The 22,416-nt window shown below is 43.2% G+C and overlaps 1 protein-coding gene across 1 annotated transcript in view; it reads right to left on the bottom strand.

The window, feature by feature from the left end:
• The window catches only part of Lerp (lysosomal enzyme receptor protein), a 94,093-nt gene that overhangs the window by 18,065 nt on the left and 53,612 nt on the right, over nt 1-22,416 (bottom strand). Inside the window, exons 22-31 of the mRNA XM_075696481.1 lie at nt 21,544-21,909; nt 20,065-20,116; nt 15,652-15,811; nt 13,907-14,033; nt 11,053-11,175; nt 10,393-10,670; nt 8,003-8,209; nt 6,607-6,753; nt 5,959-6,147; nt 4,808-5,009 (exon numbers count right to left, since the gene is read on the bottom strand). Of these exons, the coding sequence (XP_075552596.1) occupies nt 4,808-5,009; nt 5,959-6,147; nt 6,607-6,753; nt 8,003-8,209; nt 10,393-10,670; nt 11,053-11,175; nt 13,907-14,033; nt 15,652-15,811; nt 20,065-20,116; nt 21,544-21,909 (1,851 nt within the window). The remainder of the gene's footprint in view (nt 1-4,807; nt 5,010-5,958; nt 6,148-6,606; nt 6,754-8,002; nt 8,210-10,392; nt 10,671-11,052; nt 11,176-13,906; nt 14,034-15,651; nt 15,812-20,064; nt 20,117-21,543; nt 21,910-22,416) is intronic.

Raw genomic sequence — 22,416 nt, 5'->3', positions numbered from 1 at the left:
GCGGTGATCGCTTTGATTAATGCCATTTGGGACCTGCAGTCATGGCAAAAGCTCCGGAAAATCGGACAGCGAAGGGTTCTTGCATCTGAAATTACAGACATTCTTATACATCGAATCTATGGGACGCGTGGTGGAGCCTCAAAGCCGTCCGCGCTATCAGGCATTTCACAAAAATCGGGTGTCCAGAAAATCGATTGTTGACTGTACACAGGCAAATCCTCCAGCCGACACGGCATCAAAGACAATTCATAACGAGTCCTCTCTTTTATTCGAGCCAGCAGTAGATCGCGACTTTCGTTCCCTTTCAATAAAATGACAGCCAATTTTCCCTGATTGAAGCACAAATTCCCCCGAGTTTTACCAGACAATTCAAAATGCCTGAGAATTCCCTTCTTTTTTTAACAAAATCTCAGCAGGAATTCAGGAGGGTTGAAATTTTCTCGTATACAATCACTGGAAGTTTATTAGAAATAAAAATTTAGGAAATAAGGATTTTCAAGGATCTCCGAAAATTCCAGGACTTTCAAGGCCTTGAAAATGATCTTTTCAATTTCAAGGGTTTTAAGGACCCGCACTAACCCTGTTAAAATGACTACAGCAGCAATGGTGCCACAAATGTAGCAGGAAAGTGCCTGTGTTACATTGTCATTCATGTTTTAACAGCACAAAAGATGACACATGAGAATGAGGCAGGACAAATGGCTATGCTTTGCAACAAAAAAAAAAGTGAATGTCAATGTAACAAACTAGCTAACCCAGTATGAAGCTCTTCTAAATGTGCCTGTATTGTATTAGCCATGGTCCGCCCAATTCCATTTCTTTTTCTCAGTATCAATTCAACATTCTCCCCAGCAATTTCCTCAGCATGGACATCTCGAGAGGGAAAGGGAGGGAGGGAGGGGGGGTCACACACGCATATGAATTTCTTTCCTTTGATTTTTTTTTTCAACACAACCATTTTAAATTTTACATTCAACACTTTTGCATTTTGCAACAACTTCTTGCTTGCTTCCTCCAATCTTATTCTTGCAGCTATATAAAGCTCCTGTCTGTCATGCTAATGATAGTTCCAAAATGGCAGTGTTGCATCAATAGAAAGCCGCGTGCTCCGCAGTGTAATAGGATGTGCCATTTTTTCGGCTTCACTTTACCACCTTTGAGAATTTCTGAATAATAAAAAAACAACCACGATCGTGAAATAAAGAAAAGAAGTATGACATTTTCACCAAATCAACCCCTTTAAGTGGCAGAGTACACCCTCAAAGGGGTGGACAGTGGTCAACGAGTGATGGGCAACATTTACCTTCCAGGGTCTATTTTTTTTATTGCAGATTTAAATTCTTCAGAAGGACCTATTTCGAAACAAAAATTTATCGTAACTTTTCTAGGGTTACCATAAAGTGAGAAAATATTTTGCATTGGTATATAAGTGCTGTTTATTCATGAATAATAGCAATAAAAAAAGAACTTATAATTAAAAATTTGATGCATTGTTATACACATAGTTCAAGGCCTAGAAATGCACACACGAGAATATTTCGCAAGTCTCTAATGCTCCTGCTCTTAGACTAGTATTTACGTCCATAGCGTCATCAAACTGCGTAGGTGAGTGCACTGAAAAAAAAACTGGTTGTGTGGCCGTCAAAAGAGCAAAACGTGCGACAAACTCCCGCTAATCATCATCTTATCGCCAACCCAAATGCAATCAGTTTTTGCAAGTCCAAAAAAAAAGTATAAGAAACGCATGCACAATGGTATCCTTCATGTATATGCACACCCTTTTGAGCGATTAGTAACGAGATACAGTGAAAGTTCATTAACTCGACTTCTGTTAATTTGGAAAACAGGATAATTCGACCTTCACGCCTGGTCCCTACAATTATATATAGGAGTCTATGGGACAAAACTCTCGTTAATTCGGACGGATTCCAGCCCACCTCCGATAATTCGGACGATTTCGAGCAGCCACCGAGGCTCGCAAACGAAAATACGGCAAACACGGCACAAAAGTGATACCCAAACGCAGCATCGCCATTGACATCAAGTGGCTAAAAGTTGGCTAATCCAATCGGTTCGACGTGTGGCTGGATGGGCGCTTTTCCTTGTTTTTGCACGTGTCAGCGTTATCGATGGGGCCATTTTGTTGTTTTGTTGCTGTCGGTGCGCTACATCCTTGCACACTGTTTTGCCGAGAACCGCTGGATTTAGCGCAGCTCAGTTATTGAACTTTATTGGTGCTTTTCTGTTGTGCGCCAGTGTCACTGCATTCTCCACCGATGGCAATGCCGGCGAAGCGGCCGAAATACAAGGCCAAGGACTTCGCTACGAAGGTGGAAATTTTGCAGGCCCTTAAGGATGGGCTCTCTCGACAAGAAGCCATGAAGAAGTACAACATGAAAAGAAGTACCTTGAGCACGTATGTGAAAAATGAACACATTCTTCAGGCGTTCTAAAGCGAGAAGCACTGACGTCACGAAAGCATCTGCGAACAGCAGCTCATCCAGAGTTGGAAGAGGCTTTGCTTCGGTGGGTGGTCGACTCGCGTGATGCAAACCTGCCATTGAGTGGACCCTCATCATGGCGCAAGCCGAGGGGGTTTGCACTGATGATGCATATCGATGCATTCAAAGCATTGGAAGGGTGGTGTGCGCACTTCAGAGAGCGACATTGCATCGTTTTTAAGACTGTGTGCGGCGAAAGAGGTGCTGTTAACGAAGACGTTGCCAAGAACTGGAAGAACGCTCAGCTGCTCGAACACATCGCCGCCAACGATCCAAATGATATATTTAATGCTGATGAAACATCACTTTTCTTTAAGGCTTAGCCAGACAAGACTGACCATAAAAGGAGATCTGTGCATTGGTGGAAAAAGATCCAAGGAACGCGTCACCATTCTTTTAGCCGCCAACATGACAGGAACAGAGCGCTTGCCGCTTGACATTGGAAAGGCACAAAAGCTACGGTGCTTCAAGAATATGCCTGCTCTTCCGGTGGAATACCGAGCGAATAGAAAGGCCTGGATGACGTCGGAAATTTTTCGAGGCTGGATTCAGAAGTTAGACAGACAGTTTTCTGCAAAGAACCGCAAAGTGTTAATGGTGCTGGACAATTGTAGTGCGCATAACAGTGTCACCGGTCTGGACAACATAGAAGTTGTTTTCTTGCCACCGAACACAACATCGGTCCTCCAACCGATGGAACAAGGCGTAATTCAGTATGTCAAAACCAAATACCGCAGGCGCATGCTGGAACGTATGCTCCTGTGCCATGAAGTCGGCAAGCAGTATGACTTGAATCTTTTGAGCACGATCAACATTCTTGCCTATATTTGACAAAACACGCCCACACACGTCGTCTACAACTGTTTTAGACACAGTGGATTCGTTGTGCGTGAGCCTGGCGATGGTGCAGTGGCCGAAGTGTCGCTAGACAACAATGAAGATGACTGCGAGGATTTCGGAGGAGTTCTGCAAATGCGGTGACACTCGCAGATTACGTCTGCATTGATGACGGCGTTGTTACAGCCGGCTCGCTTACCGAAGAAGAAATTGTCAGGGACGTGCTGCACGGCGAAGATTCTGAGGAGGATGAGGAGCCGCGAGAGGAGCAGCCTCGGCCCCCTCGCACTGTGAAGGAAGCCACAGAGGCACTCGCTGTGTTGGAAGAATTTTGTTGAGACACTACAGACAGCGTGCGAGCTGCTAATCACCTGGAAGGACTTTCAAAAATAGTATCCGCGCGGGTTTCTGCGCGAAAGCAGACGAGCATCCTCGATTACTTTGCGCAGTAAGGGTATGTTGATGAAAGTCGTGCATTTATTGTTTTTGTCCGCTCGATAATTCGGACATTCGGTTAATTCGGACATAATTTACAGTCCCTAGAAGTCCGAATTAACGAGCTTTTACTGTATCTATCAGTTTTGCGAGTGCAAGAAGCCGAAAACACCTAAAGAACAAAACCCAAACTAAGCGCTGCCTGCCCGTCCACCCACAGCAATGCGCGAGCGGTACTATATAGCCGTGCCGGAGCAAACAAAGCATGCAACGAAAACTAAGAGGGAGGCGCAAGAAATAAATTCCCTGTATTCCCGCGTAGTGACAGCACATGCCAGAAAAGTTTGGAAATTGGCGCGCTTTTTAAACGAACAGACGGCACCGTAAATATACGGCATCAACCATTTTGGACTTGTTCGCGGCATTGTATATTTACGTCATTGACCCTGAAAGGGTGACCTATAATTCTGGGTACCCCCATTCGCTTTCTGATCCACATGACTGCCTTCATCTCTCTTAGTCTTATGCACGCCATTTTTCATTTTATCGCTTAATGCATGGTCCTTAGCTTTTTCTCAAGCTTCATTAATTTCATAGCTTCTGCCCCATGTGTGTGTGCACTGGTAGAATGCAATATGTAATTGTATGTTTCTTAAGAATAGTGCTAAGCTGTCGCTCATGACTTGATAATGCCTGCCACCATGTGCTCCAACCCAGTTTTATACTGTAGACATCCTTCTCATGATCTGATACCCTGTGACTAACTGCCCCAGATAAACATACTCCTGCACAGATTCTAGAAGCAGACTGCCAATCACAAATTCTAATTCTTTTGCGAAGTCAGCGAACATTACCTTAGTCTGCTATAAATCTGCAAACCTTCTCTTACACTGTCGTCTAAGGTCATCTAAGTCATCGCCGGTGTTGCTACACAGGGCAATGTGCAAGAACTGCCTACACAATTTTTTTACTGCCTTTCTTTGGGTATAATAGTAAGATACTGGGGAGGATGTATCTTAAGATATTCAACTCACCACTTTGATTGCATCTGCTTCCATTGGTATACATAACCTTCAGACCCCCCTGAATGTAGGTGAAGGAGCTCAGCGTTCCATAGTTGCTCTTTTCGTCAGCCGAGACAAAGCACACTGAGCTGCCATCGCAGTCAGAGGTGGCACGCTTCGCTTTGCCGCAGATGTCCAGCATAAATTTTCCCTTGCCATCGTGGTCAGGCACCTATACGAAAGAAGCACAGGTGACAGGTTTAGCAAAGCAAGGTTAATGTAAACTGAAATGAAGCGAGAGAACATGGCAAGCAATAGCGGTACTCTATTCTGTGCAAGACACAGCCAAAGCAAGACGAATGCACAAAGCAACCAAATTATGTAAGAGCAAGAGAAAGCGCTTAACTGTGACAGAACATGTTCACATGAACATCAAAGGAGTATTGAGATATATTTTTAAAATTTTTAGAAACTAAACCCCACTCTTCTGGCATGTAGTAGGATGACATACAGCAAGTGTAAATGTCTGGGAACAGATTAATGTAATGCTAAATTTTGCTCTAAAAATGAAGCTGCCATGGACACTACAGCGAGGTCACGTCATGCAGCGAAATTTGATGAAGTCATGTGGCAATAGGGCTAGGTATTACGATGTTGTGTTTAAAAAAGCACAGTATGCATTTTCTTTTTCTAACTGCCCTCACATGTGACAGCCTCAGCAATCGCAGGAACAGAGCTAGGCAGGGTATCAACATCATGATGCTTTCAACTCTAGAGCATTGGAAAGTAAAATCGGTTAACAGAACCAAGTTATGGTAAATGATTTAGCATGCTCCGAGGCTTGTTCGAATTTTTTTTCCCTTTGTTTACAAGGCTTGAAGCTTCATTTGACACAAAGTAAAAAGGGAGAGAGAGTGAGAGAGAGAAGTACGAAATGTTTAGAAGGGTAGGTGTTTGCTACACTTGGTACGTTGTTAGAAAGATAAGACAGCACAAAACACACAGGACTGAAAGAATAGATCCTGTTCTATTCTTTCAGTCCTGGGTGTTTCGCACTATTTTAACTTTTTTATCGAAAGTGTCACGTCAGTACTGGTGTGTGTTTCGAAATAACTGTTCCAAACATTTAAAGTGGCAGTTGACAGTGGCAATGGAATGTGCCAGCACTTCCCATTACATACCTCAAACATGGAGCTGGCGTTGGGCTTCAGTGCAGACAGGTCGAAGCTAAGTCCATGCTGGGGGATGCTGAAGGTACAGTTCTCGGTGGGCACAGCTTTCTTGTTAACCTCAGGGCACACGAGGTTGGTTCTCCACTCGAAGATGTACAAGCAGTTTTCCTTGTCAATGTCCAACAGCACGGGCTCCTCCTGGTTGAAACAAAAAATAGCTACTGTTGAGTCCATCACCATGACTTACCTTGGATTTAATAGCAGTCATATCAACTTCTACTGTGTACATTTTCACACATAGTCACTTCTGCCTCCGTTACTGGCTGCAAGCATGAAATGACTAGGAAGTTCTTAGCCCTCTAACTGCCATGAAAATAAATTTTCAGAAATTGATGAAAAGTGCAGAATTCTTAAAATCTCGATTTATTTTGCCCCTTTTTTCTAAAAATATACCAGGAATGCTTATAATGCTTTTATTGCTCTTGTTGAAATAAAAATAGTAAAAGACGGTGTAATTTATTCATGTGTCAAAATTAGAAGGTAGAGCTACCTTTGTCATGAAGAGTTTACTCGTAGTCAGCAGTTCAGGGGTTAAGGTCAAACCAACAAGGGAATGAATGAAACAGCACATCTTATATAAAATATGAAAATTCTCACCACAGTTGTTGATGGGTCACAGATGAATATCACCCTCGCTCTGTTGGACGCCGACGAGTTGTAAGCGCATTGAGATCCATTCACGTAGAGAAGTGTAACATGACCTTCGAAGTCATTAAAGGGCTCCATGAACACTTCTCCCAAGCTCTGAAAGAAAAAGTTTTACTTATAAACGTGCCCGCATAAAGAAGACACTCCCACAAGGCATTTCGCTTTTCAACCACACCATTGCACTGTGCAATTTCACAACATCAAGATTTTAAAAAACACAAGCTGACTAGCGAAATTTTAGAAGCCATGGCAACAGATGGGAGCAAGCAATCATGCATTGTTGCTCCATCAATTCTACTAGCACAAAAAGGGAAGGCCGCCTGCATAAGAACTAGCCTGTGTAATAATGAACTATCGGTGTGACACTGAATAAGAGCACTGCTATAATGTGTCGAATGGAATATTAAGGAGAGGGGCTACCCTCGTAGACCAACTTAAGGATGCCAACTTAAGTGGGTAGCCTCCCCCCTTAACCGTACTTACTCGAATCTAACACACACTTTTCTTTTTCTAGATAAAATGGGTCCAAAAATTGTGTGTGCGCTAGAATCGAGCAAGACGAAATCTGCGTTACCACATCACCATCGGCATTTCAAAATGGCCACCTTGTACATAGTGCACATGTGTGTGCACACAAAACGCATGCACGCACACATGCACAGCACCAAGTAAAACCAAACCTAGCCCAGAGTTCAGACACAGGTCTAATTTGTCTTAGAAACAAATGCTTTTCAAATTCAATTTGCATGAACAGTGTACCTTCGTGCACGTGCTCTACACAATCTAGGAAAAATTGACCTTGCAGCTCCATTCATTCTCTTTAGTCGTGAATTTTTTCATAATGCAGTGATTGAGCGTTTATCTGCCACAAACATAAACCACCAAATGAGTTGGCAAGCTAACAGTGAACCAAATAGCTGAAGCAAAAGCCCCCATTGACGTATTCGGTTACCTCTACAATGAATGGCTGAACAATGAAATGGACTGTACAATGAGGGATTGTCGGTGTTTCCGGTGGCTGATTTGTTCCTCTTCAATGAATGCAGATGCGTCCCTCCACTTTTGCCACTAAACTGCAGTACACACAGGGAGTGCAGGCCAACACCACAACAAAAGATGTAGAGTGCACCATGAAACTTCTATCAGACGAAGCATCAAAATTTGCCAGAAATTCTTGTGCAAGCTATCGTTTGAATTTACATTACATCAGTTTTTTTTTTTTATTTGGAATGTATTTTTCCTGTGTTGTAAACGGTACAGTGCACAATGTTTGCAATGCAGTAACTTGTATGACGAGAAATCGCAGAGGTCACAAGTGCTTCATAATAAAAGAGTTTGACTGTACCTCCACTGAGCCCGTCGTCTTAGAGGTCCTGATGAGGCCAGCATTGGAAAGCATGTGGTAAGGTGCCACGGCGTGGACAGGCTGGCAGACGTTGATGTAGTAGGTGTACCCAGGGTCCACCAAATTCAACACTGTGTGCCTGCCCGTCGACTTGATAAGGGGAGACAGGTCATACTGTTCCGTTCCTTCGTCGACAACGCAGTGCAGCTGCATGAACATGTTACACTTTATGCAGTAAAACATGCAAACAACAAAGCCTGGCCCATGTATTCATGATAAAGCTGTTGAACAGACAATATTTGGAGTAGAATGACAAAGTATTTTCAAAAATCTGTTTTTATAAGTTTAATGGTAAGAGAATGATTACTAGTAGTGAAAATGAAGGCCCCACTTCCTTCTGAATTTCACGCTAAAACTACAGCACTGGTACATCAATGTAATTACAAACATTTCAACATATCTCATATTTGGGCTGCTGTGGCGTGGTAAAAGTTCTCTAATATTGCTATGTTAAGTCTTTGGCTCCTTTAGAATACTCTACAATGGAGTCCATCTTTACCAGTAAGAAGTGAACTAGGCCTGAGCAGAAGCCATCAAATTCCAGGGCATCATGGCTAACTGGTGCAGGAATTTCAAAGCAGCACTGCCACCAGTCATTTGTGTTGCTTCTTTTCTGGTTTATCAAACCTTTTCTCACATTGTTTTATTTTTGGTACTGTAGAATTGCAATTCACTAGTATAACTCATTAACAACATGAGTCGCACGCAAGTCTTGACACATCTGTACATCAAAAAGTCTAAAATGGTGTAAACGTTTGCCAAACGTAGCTTTAAGGAAAAACGCTAGTCTTACACTAAACACTAAAGTAAACCAACACATGCGTCCCAAGGTGAGTTGACACTGCTTCCTGTCCCAGAGCTAGGCCCAAGTTTAGAGATGCCATAGCATTGCACTCTGGATTAATTTTAACAATATCAGTTCAACATGCACTGAAAACTCAGCAAGGGCACTGTTGAATTCCTCCTCTATCGATGGACAGCTGCCACCACCAGCGTGCTTTGAACTTGTAACCTCGTTTCTTAGCAGTTAAGCATTACAAAGTGCAGGTTAAGATGCACAGTACTACAGCAAAAATTAGCAGACGACTAAGCTGACACTTCTTCCCCTTTCACTGCTTTGAACAACAATCTCTGCCAAGTAACTTGTGAAAACTTGCCAACCTCTACATTAAGCTTGCATTTTAAGAAACCTCGTCACAATACAATTCGTCGATTTTTGTTTTGTCTGCCTGAAATGTGATGCATATCGCCACATTTAAGCAACATTTTGCTCTGCCACTAGTGGCTACAGCCCCTAAGCTATAAAAAACCGTGTGCGTGCTAGAGTTAGATAAACTTGTGTCTGCATCCACTGTTTATTGCCAGAGGCTTTCTAGGCATCAAGACCCTTTTGTTATTCCAAGTTTGCAGAAGATTATTGTTTTGAACCCTACATCAGCACTAGACTAGGCCAGAACTGCAGTTTTAACTGTTCTCACTTATTTCTAAAAGCAGGCTTCTGAAGTTCTGAAGATATGAACAAAAAAGAAACTTATTGTAGAAGGCAAACTGCAACAAAATTTCACTCTGGCTAAATTGGTATGAATGAGTAGTACATATGTACTAGACAAGCAAGCATAGCAAGGATGCAAGGTTATAGTTGTCAGATTTTCTGATTTACTATCTTTAAATGGCATGTTGGCAGAAAACACCCGTGCCTGGAGGTTGGAGCAAGTGACGCAAATCCCAGCACATCTCCAAGATTTACCACTGCACCATCTCCATTAAAGAAAGCCTGCACCCTTTAGGGCTTACCTTGCCCCACAACAATAGTCATCTGCCTTGTTTGCATTTCGTTTCTCGAAAACTCTGCGCTTGCTACTTTGCTCTCTAAAATGCCACGTCGCGCAGACAATGCACACGACATACTTGACCTGGGCACACAACATTAAAGAAAGATGATTAAAGATGTCGAAAAGATGACTCATAGATGGCAATTATTGTTGCGGGACAAGCCCCAAATGGCGCACTTTTTTAAGCATGTAATCTCGGAGTTTATGCGAAAAAGTTGTGTTGGTTCTTCATGTTCTAGCTAGGTTCTGCATCACTAGTGGCGAGTGGTAACGGCAGTGCTTTCAGTGTCAGCATCAAAAAAGACCATTTTAACTAAACTTTCGTTGTACATCCACTCGTATTTGAAACATAATTTCCCGCAAATGCTGCGACATCTCCACACTATGTGAAACTATACTTTTCACACAGTCCCATATATTGTTTCAGTCGGTCTTAACGTCACCGCATGCACCTTCTGCATAACTATGAAAGCGAGCCGAGAAGTGGCGCACACTCACCACCCTACGACACGCCCGCTCCGTGTACCACACAAAGTAGTAGGTGCAACTGCTGTCCACATGCAGCAGCTGTGGCCCTAGATGGGAGCGACCGGCCGAAGCGCACATAAATTGGATCACGCTGCTTCGCCTCGCAGAAGATAAGAAGAGGTCACTGGGGCACTTGTCACCGTCACTGTACTTCAAAAACATCACTCCATCGGTCATCAAGTGGATGTGCCCATTGGACTTTCCCAAGCTCACGACCTTGCCGGTTTTGTTGTCCACAGCACACATGCCTGGTGGAAACGCGTGCACAAAAAAAAAAAAAGGAAGAACGTTTATAAATTCCAAGCTTGTCCAAATACATGCAGGACAGGCATGCTACAGTTGCAGCTCAGCCAAGGCCTATGATGTCTGTTTGCCTGAACAACTAACACGCAACACAGCAAAAATTTGATCAATTGATTCGTGGGGTGCAACGTCCCAAAGCAACACTAGAGCTAGGAAGGACACTATTGGAGGGCTCTGAAAAAATTTTGGCCACTTGACATTCTTTAACATGCACCTGATGCACAGTACACAAGCATTTTTGTAGGACCAAAGGAGACAAGACTTGAGGCTGGGACATTGGAAGTAATCCAAGTTGAGCTTGTGACAATGAGACAATGTAACACTTACCAGCTCCTGGTCCACAGAGGTCTGCTGGCAAAGACCCGCATACACTCATAGAGTAAGTGATTCCATCGTGAGTCACATTAACAGGGTATAAGCTTCGCAGCGCAGACAGGTCAAATTCTTCATCTGAATGGTGAAAAAAAAAAAAGGAATGGCAGGAGACTTATTAAATATTAATTCAAGCACTTATTGAGCATCCAATGTAAGCAATGTCAAGCAATGTAAAACTGAGAGGAGCAGAAAACAGTAGTATCAAACTAAAAAGCCAACTGCAGTTGAACCTCAACGTAAGAACATGGATATAATGAATTATCGAATATAACGCATTTTTTTTCTCAGCGATATTACCATGCTTATATAACACATACCAAATATAATGAAGGTATTTTCTTGCTGCGTGCGACCTATAAGGTTCGGTTGTATAAGCAGAAAAAAGTATTAATAGGACAGGAATGACGTACACAGGTCATTCTGCTGTACAATTCGTGGCAACAAAGTGCAATGTCATGAAGAGATCAGTGGCACAACACTTCTGTATGCTTGTGTAATCGTACCTGCCAACCAGTGGACCTCGAATTTGGGAGATTTGCCAAGCGGGAAGGAGGGGGAGGATGACCACGATACCACGAACAGCTCTGAACGGCTTCCAGTAAGTTATTAGGCTGCTCAGTTCTCACAGTGTGAGCAGGGAAAATGCATCCGCGCGTGTGCAAGAAACACGTATTACTATGTCCCATGACTGTGGCTGCTTTCCATTCTCAATATGCTTCATCGCATAACTTTTCTGCACTGCAGGAAAACTGACTTAAGGCAACCAGCCATTATGCAAATACCTACAGAACAAGGGCTTGGATTTAAACCCGACTTCAGCTAGCTAGCTAGCACATAATGGCAATTACAATGCACCTATGTTGCATGACACTCATTTTTTTTTTTTTCAGTGCGGTTGAGCCAGTGTTATGGGAGATTAATGGCCATGCCCGTACAATCAGGAGGCAGAATTTGGGAAGTCTCCCGAACAAATCAGTATAGTTGACAGGCATGTGCAATACAGAAACAATTCCTGCAGATTGTACAGCAGTTTCTATTGTAAATAGCATTGGGGCCACCCAAAAAGAAATGCTTTCCCTTGGAGCGGTTTCACATTCAGAAAAGTAAAGTTCTCTTATTTCAGTGCCTTGAACAGGCTCCAGGGAAAACACCAGCTTAATCATTTGGACTAACGCACCTACTCCAACACAAAAGTTGTCCATGACATGGCAATTCCACCACTTCAAATGCAGCAATGTAATACAAAGTAATGAGTAGGATTCAACAAGAGTAGGGAAATGTGAACGAGTTGGTCAAAGTTCATGGCATGATTTTTGCAGTGCAAAGCACTGAAGTGCAGGAAGAAAAAAAAAAAAAAAGAATGAGGGGTTAGCAAAATAAGGACAAACAATGAACTCTCGTGTTAGTCCTTTTGGTAACCCTTCAGTCTTTCTTTTCTTTCCCCACTTCAGTGCTTCACACTGCAAAAATCACACCTTAAGTAAGATTCAGCATTCTCAGTTTACACTGAATGAAAAACAACGAAATACATATGGCAAATTCATTTCTGAAATTTTCTTTTAACCTAGAAGAGCCAGTGAAAGTAAAATTTACCAGAGGGTATAGCAATCGGCACACAGCTGCAAGCTTACATGCACTTTGATACAATGGGCCTGCCGAAGGCAAGGCAATGCGTCACCATGCTAACTAAGCTATCTATTTAAAGAGGAAAAGAACCGCGACTTCAGAGGGGATGTGACAAAGAAGTGGACAGGACGAGCGGTAACTAGCAACTGAGGTTTATTACCATGAAACACCAAAATGTCACATCTGCATGTGAAAAGCCGCGGTTCTTTTCCTCTTTAAACATTTCTGACCAACTGGCCCTAAGTTCCCCCCTCTTAAGCTATCTATACTCTTTTTCTCAATCACATTCGTTTTGCCTGTTGCTGCGCTATACAACAGGAGGAATGGGAGGGGGAGCAGAGGGGATGCAGAAGCTCTTGCCTTAGGGGTGTGTCTGCAGTCTTCAGGCTGCAGCCACTGCTATCAAGGAACTGAGCAAGTTCACTGATGGTAACACAGGGTCATACTTACCTAGTCATTTTTTCCATATTCTTCTTTGTTACTCTCTACCCGCACAACATTACAAATAAATCTATTTGCATTTGATTGCCAAATGCACCCACTCTATTCCTGCATGCCATATTTACCCAATTCTAACATACACCTGATTTGTAATTGTAAAATGTAAAGGGAAATACAACACGCAATACTTGGCATTAAACACATCTGCGCCTCTTGGTAAGAAATTATCAATCGCACCTCCCAACTGAGACGTTGACAAATGTCCTTTACGGTCACATAAACCAGCAACTCTACCGAAGTGCTCCCCCTCTGAACTCCTCCACGTTGACATCACAGCTGTTCTTCCTCCTTTGCCTCTCCAAACTTCAGCTGTGCAAGGAAACTTTCCCTACGCCTACTTTGCGAGACATTGATGCAAAAGCCGAAAATTGCTATGCAGCACTGTAACGCAAACAAGACTAACGCAATAGCATTACCAGGATTGACCCACCCTCACATTTGATTGCACTGCCTCTAGAATCGCCCTACAAATCACAAACACCCTTGGAAGGACATTACATCATACACTGGTATCAGGATAAGCTTAAAGTCAGTACATTTCAGCACTTAGTTTACTCAGTGGGAGATATGGCCCCAAAACCCAAGAAGGTAAGCAAAGATAGCACCCCTTTAGGAAGCATGGCGACTTGGCTATCAAAGTTTAGTTATCAAATGGCACATCAGAGCCAACCCAACCTACTTGTAAGCGGATGGACGACCGTGCAGTTGTCGTACACTGCATCCTCTGCCATGGGACAAGCGTAGGCAGTGCGCCACTGGAAGTAGTAGGTGCACCTTTCTTCCCGAAGCAAGATAGGGTAACCAGCCTGAAGAATTTAAGATACTTATTAGGTGAAAAGCATGAGAACTATAATCGTGCGACAGAGCTTTATGACACTGAAATGACACTGCAAAGACTAACTCTACAAGAAAGCAGGAGCCTGCAAGAGTCGTAAGAATACACCTACAGAAAAAAAAATTGCTAAAAGGTTAGGAAAAAAAGGGGGTTAAAATGCAAATTTCATTAAGAACATCGAAAAGTTGTTCGAATAACGCCTCTTATTGGCACTGCATGTTTTTTGCACAAATACAGTGAAACCTCATTAAACCGTAGTTGGCCAGAGCTCGGAAAAAGTACATACTAAAGGGTTGTACTGTTTAACCGAATTAGCATGAGATTGCCCACTTACCTGTCGAAAAGGGAACTCGGAGAGAGTGCGATGAAAGGGGAAAAGACATGCAATATTTATTCACTTCGCGCGACAAAAGTGTTATTTCTGTTTGATGCTGCGGCGGCCTGGCACGACGATAGCGGCCTCAAACTTACTAAAGCTGCGTGCCAGCTTTTCAGCCAGCCCCTCTTCTCGGCAAACATTCGCATGGTAGATTCCTCGTTGTCGTTGCGCATTCTCCGTGCAAGCGCGCAGTAGTGCTACAGAAGTCCCGGGGCGCCTTTTTCATTGCTGGTTGCCAGAGTTCGGAATACTTTTTGCTTGGAATAGTTACGTTATCGTGCCCTGTTCTCGTCGCGACGATTGCATTCACGAGGCTGATGTAACGAGCAGCTTCTGCCACTGTCGGGCCTGAATCGACTGTGCTGTCGCTTTCCGTGTCGTCCTCATCTCTGTCACTAGTCGACACTTCGGCAATAACAAAGGCAATGACGGCGAAAAGTCAAACTTCGTAGCCGACATCGCCGTAGCAGCAGTGCTGCCGAGCAACTCCTTCGCATTCCAAATGCCACACACTGTAGTCAACAGCAGACCCCTGTCGCGTGCCAGCGCCGACTTCGTGTCACGTTTGATAGCACGGACTATGTCTAATTTTTCTTCTATGCTGAGCACCCGGCGTCTTTTTTTTTTTTTTTTTTTTATCCGAGCTTCGGCATGACGCGAGTCTTCGCTTGCACGGCGCCACAAGGCTCTCTGGCACAGCGTCGAAATGATGTTTATGTGGCTTCACGCACAAATGCACAGGGCGCTTGGTGGCCGTTGGTTTGATCTCTGAGGCTTGTTCTGCCGGGCCGCCTGATGGAGACGACGCACCGCCGTGTTTGCACGACGAAAAGTGGAAACGCTGCGTTTTAACCGATGCGTACGCAATAAGTCGGTATGGTTTATGCGGATACAAAACACATTATGTTCTATGACCGCTGAGTCGGGGATTTGACTTTAGTACTTTTAAAACTAAACTACTGTTTAAGCGGGTACAGTTTAACGAGGTTTTACTGTATTGAATAAGCAAAATGTCATTGAAATCATTGTACACTTCACAGGAAAACCTTTGTAAACGCATAAACATTCCGTAAATAAAAGCAGGACTGCACGCTTGAATTCCGCTAATTCAGCTATCAGTACAACTCTGTGCAAATCAGTCCTTAGTGCAAATTCCAGAGTAGCTCGAGCATTATCAGGTAGGTAATTAAATAAAGAGGCAAGTACCCACCTTAATGTTCTTGTCACACTCGAACTCGATAACTGTCTGCATACGGACTGGAGAGCTGCGCGAGCTCCTTGTCTGGCAGATGTCACCTGATGTGTACTTGATCTTGACAATGCCATCCTCAAAAACTGGAGGCAACTGAACCTGGCCAATGTTCTGGGTGCTGGAAAGAAAGGACATTGCAATGGCATTGTTACACAGCTGTACTTGAATCGTGCGTATACGACTAACGGATCAGCTAACCCTTTCTAGTCCAATGACTTCTGCGGAATTAAAGTTTTGCAGAAAAATGTCGGACATCAAGAAAAACAACAAAACTATTTTCAGAAATGCAAGAGTCAGCAATGCTAATTACATTATTTGTCAACTCTGTGCTGTAGAAAAACATGCCTCCCCTGAAATTTCATGTCTGCATCACATTACGCTGAGGTTAGACCCGTGAGCTCTACTTTAGGAAGCTGCTCCCTAATGCATATAACTTGCCTTAGGCGACAAAAAAATGGCCTTCAAATAATGTGGCCATTTTCACAGCATAACGATTGTGAATTGAGACGTGTGAAGAACCATATGCTGCCTACAACACATCAAGGTTATGGCAGTTCACAAGGAAGACCTTCGATTTGCTACTAAAAAACTCCAGTAGTAGCATTTTCTTTTTTTTTCCCCCCATGCCTTTTGTCATTTAGATGCACAAAGAAACTTTTTCCACTTTGTTTAAAAAGTGCGGACTAGAGAAGGTTAATGATACCGCACTTCAGCAACTGCATGCTACAGTTTGTGCCAGCTATCCAGAAATGTGAACCAGAAGGAAGGGCCATCTATTGCTCTCCGCTATCACCTGCATGCTTGACGATGGCCACGTGGAACAATTTTCTGAAGGATTAGCAGCGCGCAATGGGCGAGACCTCTCTTGCTTTAACACACATGGCTCCCATTCTACAAATGGCTGACGCAACCTGTAGCTTTCACTGCATTGCACGAAGTTAGATGGTGTTTAGGCCCTACAATGAAAACGTAAATTTAATACATTCACGGCAGCAGATTTCACATCCTGTGCACAATGGCCTAAAGATAGCTAACAGGCTAAGTGCCTCGCAGTTATGAAGCAGGGTGTCTACCAAGTTGACATTTCCAAATTCCCTGAGTTTTCAGGTTTTTCCCTGAGTGCCTTTGCACATTTCCCTGAGTGATGCAGAACTATGTTTTATGTCAAGACGGGCTGAAACCATATCGCCTGATGCTGTCACTCTCGAGTAAGCACATGAAAAAAATAAAAAAGCAACTTAATCCAATTTGAATACTAAGGAGTAGTGTCTATGTTATTCAAAAAGAGAATAGAAGGCAGGGGTTAGTAAAAATGCAGAGCAAATAAAGTGTCTTCGAAAAAAATTGCAAATGAAGTCGGACATTCACAAATACAAATAAAAAGGAGATGCACATAGAAGCAAATATATTTGAATATGAGCTATTTCTATCAACGGATAGCAAGCTCAGTGGTATGAGGCCCGAACTCTGTCACAATTGAGATTCTCTCTCAACCGCTCTCAAGTCAACCTCAACTGTCCTGACATACTCTCAGCCCGTGCACGATGCCCGAGTGTTGTGTTTCACTGCTTTAAAGAGTTTATTTTGGTTTGGATGAGGGACACCTGCATCTCGGCATCAGCCAAAACTTTGTTTTTTTGAGCTCAAGCTCCTTCAAAAACGGTGGCAGCAAGCTTCCTTTTCCGTTTATTCCTCAATGCGTACATCATTTCTGTTCTTGTCCTCCTTCTGCCACTCGTTCGCCCCAAGGACCAATTGAAGCATCTTGGTCAGTTGCACAGTCCACGGCCGATATTTAGAACTCCCTAGGGGTCGCGAAAACGTTAGAAAAAATCGGCCAGTTGGAAAAAAAAATAAACGTGCGTCATTTACCGCCCTTAGGGGCTCAAACCGCCACAGGCACGTTCGAAAACGCTCTAAAGGCCTGTCGGTACACATATTAGGCATATCGGCGCTCGTACTGTGACAGGAAATACCGGGTGCACGTGTGTATAAGTGAGGAATATATACTGTTTTCCGCGGCAATAGCCCCTTCCCACGCTTATGCTTCACTGCAATACTTTTGCGTATGCTTAACCATGTAACATTTCTGTAAAGAGGCGAAGCTGACTTTCGGGAACCGGCATTATGCAACGCACCGTGTTTTCTAAGTTTCTGAGACAATCGCGAGGACCACAAAGGCGGAGTCCGCGCCATTGCTGACAGCAGCTAATTCTTTCAATAAAAAACTCTGCACCCAACGGCCAAGAAGCTTCATAGCGAACGTCGAAGCAGCTAGGCCTAGCGTTGCCGCAGTGGTGGCAACGGCTGCCAGCGGATCTGCGTGCAAGAGTGCCGGTTCGAGGTGGCGAAGTAATCAAAACGGCAGCGGTGGTGCCTTTGATTATTGCCGTTTCGGACATGCGGTCACGGCAAAACGTCCGGAAAATCGGACGGCGAAGAGTTCTTGCGTCCGAAATTTCACACGTTCTGATAAGTTGACTCTATGGGGTACGTGACGGTGCCGCAAAGCCGTCCAAATTATCGGGAATCCAGAAAGTCGGTCATTGACTGCACACTGGCAACTCCTCCAACCGACGACAGGGCATCAAAGACTATTCATTACGATTCCTGTCTGTTGCTCGAGCCAGCATTACTGCGACTTTCGACCCTTCCAATAAAATTGCCGCTGATTTTCCCTGATAGAGGCCCAAATTCATTGAGTTTTCCCCGACTTTTTCCAGACTACTCAAAATCCCTGAGAATTCCCGGTTGGTAGACACCCTGTGAAGTGACCACCACTGAATTGCATTTGAGTTCCGGAGCAAAACAAATGCTGTTACCAATTTTGAAAATGGTACTCGCTCACTGAGACGCATGAGGCCCTCACTGCATGAAGTTCCAGAGACTCGCTGATTGACTCACAAGGCATAATGTCTCAAAGCAACACTGGCATTATTATAGGCACCGTAGTGGGGGATTGCACATTGATTTGAACCACACTAAGTTTTTTATTGCACTCCTAAATCAAAGTACTAACGGCAGAAGCATAACTGAAGGTATAGTGCGCGCCATCCAGTTTAACAGCAATGCGAGATGATGCTCCCCCTATACTGCAATATTTTTGTTTCTGTTCTGGTTCTCTCTTATTTGAAACTGAGAAAAGATACGGTGCTGTAATGATGACGGCACAAACTTTACCACATGCACCACTGTTTGTGTTTCATTTTATGTCGATAACAAATACGGTTTCGCCGCACTGCCCATGATACTTGTCCTATACTGTGATATTATAGCTTTCGTTTAGGCCGATTTTTCTTTTCTAGCTTTCAAATAAAACAGAACCAGAACAGAAATGAAAGTATTGCAGTATAGGGGGAGCACCATGGCGCAGCGCCGTCAAACCGTATGTGCGTGCCTGTCAATGGTGATGACTGGATGGCACGCACTATACACCTTCAGTTATGCTTCAGCCACGTGCTCTGCTGTTCGAGTTTTATTTGACACCAATAGTACGCTTGTTTTTTTTTTTGCCATTTTGCATTTTGCCTTTTCAAATGACAGCAGCTGGGAATCAAACCCACTGACTCATATTCGGCAGCTCAGTGCCATAGCCACTGAGCCATCACAGCAGGTAGCACTGCATATGTGAGCACAGCATGCGACAGCTGCATCATCTGAACCCCAGTGGCATTAAATACGCACCTTTATGCACGCGTTCTACATAAACTTTACAGGAGCAGGCTTTCACAAAAACTGAATAAAACAATCGAAGCAAGAAGACCTTGCCTGGAAGCACTACTATTTTGACAGAATTGCCTGCCTGGATGGACCAATGATAAACTATGTCACCGATAGTCACTATCCGCCTTCCACTCATAGAATTGGACTAAGAGAGGTGACACGCACAACAGTAGCATCTTGAGCATCAACACTACCACTTCTGGTCCACACACCCTTTCTCACCCTTCATATTACTGCCAATTAATCATGCCAGAAAAACAACTTTACCAACCTAAGTGATACCCTCAGCCTTTATTATGATTATCTTCTATAAGTGCACAGCGGAAAGAAGAAAAAGTGACAATGTGCAATGTATTGCCATAGGCACTGCCCAAGCAATGTTGGTGAGGAATGGGAACACTAAAGGTTGTGCTTCTACTATCTTAATAGGTCATCTTCAAAAAATTTTTATGGGAATAGACTTAATGAAAGGTATCGCACACACTCTAGCGTGTTCAGTTTCGGAGAAAAGGTGCTTAATAGCCACCTTTAAGCCCTGAGGAAGCAGCCAAGTTCGACCAAAAACATTCCCACTAGCTTAATTTGAGGCACAAACTTATAAAAGGACCTTGTCCACCAGCAGTTTCATATACATTAGCAAAAACTTACACATGAGGTTTCAGAACTGCACAAGCACCAGCCGTTTTCACACAGGCTGAACCTGAAAGACAAAGACCAAACAATTCATTTAATATACCAATACCAAAGTACAGAAAAAAGAAATAGGTTTCAAGATAGCTTCTATGTCTGTATAGAACGTTATTTGCTAGAAAAGAATGTTTTCTAGGTCTACAATACAGAGCCTTATTTGCTAGAGAAGAACTCAACACTAGTAAGACCAATAGGTAATTTGTTGGAGTGAAAATGGGTGAAATATCTTGGGGCTTGAGACACCCTTGCAAAAGAGAAAGAACAAAGGTGAGAGTTGTAATAATGAGGACGCTACTCACGGGCATAAGCTTGAAAAGCAAAATGGAGCAAAAAATGAAAGATGAAGTGAGAATTACGCACCAAAGATGACACTGAATGAAAAACTGTTTCATGATACCTAATCCATAGCCCATACCGGAATTTCCTGACAAGGGCATAGCTGTAAAGAATTTCTTGAGAAACTGAAAACTGGCTAAAAAAAAATGATAAATGAGGGGCACGAATTTAAAAGGGCACACACAAATACTCATAGTGAGGGCTCAGGGCTACAGTTTACAATGTACCAGTGGTTTCACAATTTTGAGTACATTAACAAATATATTATTAGTGTAACTAATGAACAGATAATGCTAAATTTTTTCTACATCTTTGTCTCAAGCTTCTATGGTTCAGAGTTGAAAGCTTAAATACGCTAATGTGACAAAACACACAACAAATAATAGTTTCACTTAAATATTTCCAGTAATACATAGCAAAATACAAGGAAAAGCTGCCCGAAAGGTGGTCTTGAAAAGGTACAGTGTTCATCTACAGAAAAGCACTCATGACAAAATCCGAAAAATTACTGCTTTCAAATGCCTGTTCTATATTACTTCTAACACACATTTTGCATGCACACGCACAAAAAAAAACGAAAGTGACAAAACTAACAGCATGTGCTAAAGTTAATCATTAGAAATTCAGTCAGCCTTCATATATAAAGCAAGCATCTTCATGTTGCCCAGGGTCTGTGGTCAGACACCTCCCAGCATAATCTTGCATAGTCTCCATAGACTACAGACTTCAGAAGTGCAGATATCAGTATTAGCAAAATGATGAATTAAAATATAATTCCAAGTACATTTATCTCTAAAAAATAATGCCCACTACAATGGGGCAAATGTAAGAAAAATTTTTAACTTTGTTCAGCATTTGATGCGACCTCCAGTAACATCATAGATTAAACACAGACCAAACACGAGAAATTGAAAGATCTAACTCAGCATATCCCCTTGACTTACTGCACATTTAAAAACTCTGCACTAGAATTGAGACTTTCGGCATGACAGGTTTCCAAACAACATGCCTAGATTGGAGCTTTGTCAAGCCACGATACACGGCTTTTTTTCCCATCTCCTTAGCCATGTGATGTAGTAAAACAGCTCAAATTACACGCACCAGGGCCATAGACAACGCTGCGGCACACGTTGATCACATACTTCATCCCGTTGGCTGTTGTCACGATGTAATTTTCCCTGGGGTTTGACAGAGGCGACAAGTCGACCAGGCCTGCCTTGCCAAGCGAGATGCTGCATTCACTCTTGATGATCGGTGGGCAGGCTAGCAGGGTGCGCCACTCAAATGTGTAAGTGCAATCTTCGGATTCCGACAGGAATTCGGGACCTTGCCAGCCCATTGTTGAGTGGTCACACACAAAAGTGATGACAGAGGTGCGATTGAAGCTTCCTTTGCAGCCACCAGAACCTTCAGCATACGTCAGAGTCACAAAGCCATTTCTGTATACCAGTGTGCTGTTAGGCTTGCCTGTAAAGAAACCGCATGAGATACACAACCTGTACAACAACATCACTACTGATTATAGAGAGAAATATTGAGTTGCATAAATAGGAGTGACAGGTGTACCTGACCTTTCCAGCTAAACAGCTGGCTGGTTTCAGCTCGAATTTTGCAGTGGTTTAAGTTTGATATAAAAAATTTTATATTTATTAACAATAAATCTACTTACTGATTAACAATAAAGCTGAAGTGCACGCTATCTGCAGTGAAGCTAGCCAGAGCATGTTGATTTTGCTGCGATGGGACAGTGATGCCATCTGTCACTGCTTTGGAAAGGCACATGAAAGGCGTGTTACACCATGGCAGTGACAGGTGGCACCACCATTCCATTGCAGCGAAATTGACGTTTCCAGAGGGGCATCACTGCAAATGACCTACACTTTGCGAGTGCTGTCACCTGTTTCATTCACAATAAAGACAAATGACATATCAAACTGCAAGAAATCTTCAGAATTCTGCATCAGGAAGAAAAAG

This window comes from Dermacentor variabilis, chromosome 6, assembly GCF_050947875.1.
Source record: "Dermacentor variabilis isolate Ectoservices chromosome 6, ASM5094787v1, whole genome shotgun sequence".
NCBI classification, from domain to species: domain Eukaryota; kingdom Metazoa; phylum Arthropoda; class Arachnida; order Ixodida; family Ixodidae; genus Dermacentor; species Dermacentor variabilis.
This window is presented reverse-complemented; position numbering and strand designations above follow the sequence as displayed.